The 3026-nt window shown below is 45.5% G+C and overlaps 2 protein-coding genes across 5 annotated transcripts in view; one reads left to right on the plus strand and one right to left on the minus strand.

The window, feature by feature from the left end:
• Positions 1 to 2005, plus strand: part of LOC117936528 (S-adenosylmethionine synthase-like) — a 37221-nt gene extending 35216 nt beyond the window's left edge. Inside the window, exon 10 of the mRNA XM_034859679.1 lies at positions 1973 to 2005. The gene's annotated coding sequence lies outside the window, so the exon portion shown is untranslated. The remainder of the gene's footprint in view (positions 1 to 1972) is intronic.
• The window catches only part of LOC117936537 (transmembrane protein 150A-like), a 23318-nt gene that overhangs the window by 9524 nt on the left and 10768 nt on the right, over positions 1 to 3026 (minus strand). For all 4 annotated transcript variants that reach the window (XM_034859692.1, XM_034859691.1, XM_034859690.1 and 1 more), the window contains one exon: positions 2925 to 2992. In XM_034859692.1, the coding sequence (XP_034715583.1) occupies positions 2925 to 2992 (68 nt within the window). The remainder of the gene's footprint in view (positions 1 to 2924; positions 2993 to 3026) is intronic.

Genomic DNA, 3026 nt, shown 5'->3' on the forward strand with positions numbered 1-3026 from the left:
CACACACACACCCACCCACACACCCTAACACACACACACCCACACCCTAACACATATACACCTAAACACACACACACCCACCGACACACCCTAACACATACACACCCTAACACACACAGACCCACCAACACACACACCCTAACACATACACACCTAAACACACACACACACCCACACACCCTAACACACACCCACCCACACCCTAACACACACCCACCCACACACCCTAACACACACAATTTGATGACGCGGTAAATAGTGTTGATTCTCTGAGTCCACTCAGTAGTCCGCAGGTTTTCACAACAACTTTTGGCATCGCCTCAGCTCGCTTGGAACCTCGACTGAGGTGGTGCTAAAAAAATAAAAAAAGTACCCGAGGCTTCTTTCCGTAATGGAAAACCAAAAGAGGCGAGCAGAGTCGAAGCGAGTCAAGGAGGTAGAGCAGTGAAAAAATGCTTTAAGTGGTTTCTCAGTGGGGGGTTAACATCCGAGTTGGGGGATAAATAGACACCGAAAGAAAAGACACCCAAGCTGAGACAGGTTAATGTGCTTTTAAAAAGTCTTGAAATTCCAGTATTTTCTTAGAAAAAGAAGCAGGTGTGCCCCTGGTGGGATCCAACGCATGAAGACAGAAGAAATACGCAACTCCTGTCAGGACACTCGCGTCAAGGTTTAACCCTTTACTGCAACAACATGCGTAGTGTTTGATTTTGATGCTGTGCTCATGGGATCACCGAACTTGTCTCTGACCACACCAACAGTCGGCTGTTTCCACAGAGAGAAGCAGGCTGAGAGTGTGTGTAACATGTGTCTTTTGCACATTGTAACAACAAACACCCAATTTTATTTGGTAGTAGTGGTCAAAGTTTCGTATTTTTATAAGGCAATAATTTCATATTAAATAAGTTACTAGGTTACAGTCTCCAAGGGAACATCCCAGCTATGAAGCTTCCATCATTGGGGGAAACAAGTCAGACTGCACTGATAATACCGGAAAATATGAATGCATAGTTTAAATAACAGTAATTGTCTATGTGTAAATATCCAGCAGTGTAATAAGTATCTTTGTGTGAAAGAACTTGGAACATTAAAAGTATTGGATCCTTGTAAGTTTCCTTTGATTATTACTTTTATATTGAAAAGTTTTCACTGAGACCGGGCTCGTCTCCCTCAGATCCTGAAGGCTTGTTAGGAAATAAAGAATCAACGACATCGGAGCGGTCTGTGCTTCTTTCGAGGGGGTCCAGCTGTCAGACGTTACACCGGATTTCCACCGGCTGCAGAGCGGCATGTTGGCTCCGAGCTCACGACTGCAGCCATGACTGACAGCTGAAGTCCCGATAACCCACGAGATCTCGCAAATCCATGTACAATAGAACTACAAAAACAACAATCCTAGCCCTAACCTTTAGTCTTCAACCATCACACAACACAGCGCAGACACACTCAACAGCAGCAATAAAAGTGTTATTACATTGTTATAATTAACTGTATACAGAAGAAGAGAAGCGAGCCCCCGTCACACACGAGGAAGAACCTTTTGGAAGAAGACGTTCCAGATCATACCCGACTTTTAAAAACACGTCTGAACACACTCTCTCTTTTCCCAAACTCAATGAAAAATGTTGACAACAAAGAACTTCTGTTATGTCCAAGTGGAATATCTGTCCTCAGTTTGCGGTGTGTATTATTGTGCAGCATCTTGCTGCCCTTGTGTTGTACTGATGGAAGTTTACAGACAGCGGTGTGTGTGCAGAGGTGAGCCTACGTGATCAGCAGCACTTGACACTTTATTCATCCACCAAACCCAGTTTCCCCTGAAACACCACATCAAACAGACAGGACAGCGCTGTTAAAACAAACACACATAAAACTGCATTGTCTAATAATAAACAGCAACCCTTTTTGTTTTCTTCTAAAATGCAAGAGCTACAAAATTATTTGTTCCTGGAAAATCTGAGACAAATTGTAGGTGTGTGTGTGTGTGTGTGTGTGTGTGTGTGTGTGTGTGTGTGTGACTCCAATGAGATTGGATCGAGTCTAGAGGTGTGGTTAGAGAAACAAAGGCTCTCCCGGTTCTTTCTGAGCACGGTGGGAAATCTGTAGCAGGAGAAGTTAACCCTCCCCTTGATTTCATGTCGTTAATGGAGAAGGAGAACCAGGAAATGAGGCGGGCGGGGGGGGGAATGCAGCGCTCCAAAGCCATGTCCGAGCGACATGCTTCACCCGAGACGTGACGTGTTTTTCAAGAGGCTCAGCTATAGGGTCGGTGTCTGCACGTACCTGCGTACGTAGCCACGGCCCAGATTCAACGCAGAAGCATAAGTCACGCTTAACAAACTAGTTCTGCTCAAGCATCAAACTTTGACTGCAAAACTGGACTGAAAAATCCGGGCAGTTCCCGAGATAAGCCTCTCTCTCCATGGGAAATAGTTGCTCTGTGCAATGTCGAGCGTGGACATTGTCAGCCTCCAAGGGAAAAAAATGTATACGTTAACTCCTGGAGTGTAAATTCTCAGAAAGAGAAAATCTACATGCATGAGCCTGCACACTCAAAGTACACCACCCAGAATAGACCTTTTAAACTAGTTTTGGCATCCAGCAGAGCTGTAGTTGCCCTTGTGGTTAGAGGGTAAATGCGCGTTGGTCATAAAAATGCTTTATTGGCATATAGAGTAAGATTTTCCTTGAGAGAGGGGGTAGAGGGGGTAGAGGGGGTGAGGCGGGACCTGGCAGTGGATTCTGGGGAACAGAGACTCGGCTGGAGCCGTTACAGCTGAGAAAACAAGCCGGAAGTTTTAAGTGCACAGAGCCTCGTTCAACCCAGAGCAGCACGTTGGGTAAATGTGTGTGAGGGCGGGAAAAAAATCACAAAAAATAACGAGAGCTACGTTCTCTGTACACATAGATGTGTTGATACATACCCATAAAGGATCCAGTGCTGCAGATGAGGCTGAAAAAGCAGCTTTCAGGTGGCAGAGTTCCACATTTACTGCAAAGGAAAGAGAGGGGGGGGGGGGGGGGGG

This window comes from Etheostoma cragini, chromosome 21 (genome assembly GCF_013103735.1).
Source record: "Etheostoma cragini isolate CJK2018 chromosome 21, CSU_Ecrag_1.0, whole genome shotgun sequence".
In the NCBI taxonomy this organism is placed as follows: Eukaryota; Metazoa; Chordata; class Actinopteri; order Perciformes; family Percidae; genus Etheostoma; species Etheostoma cragini.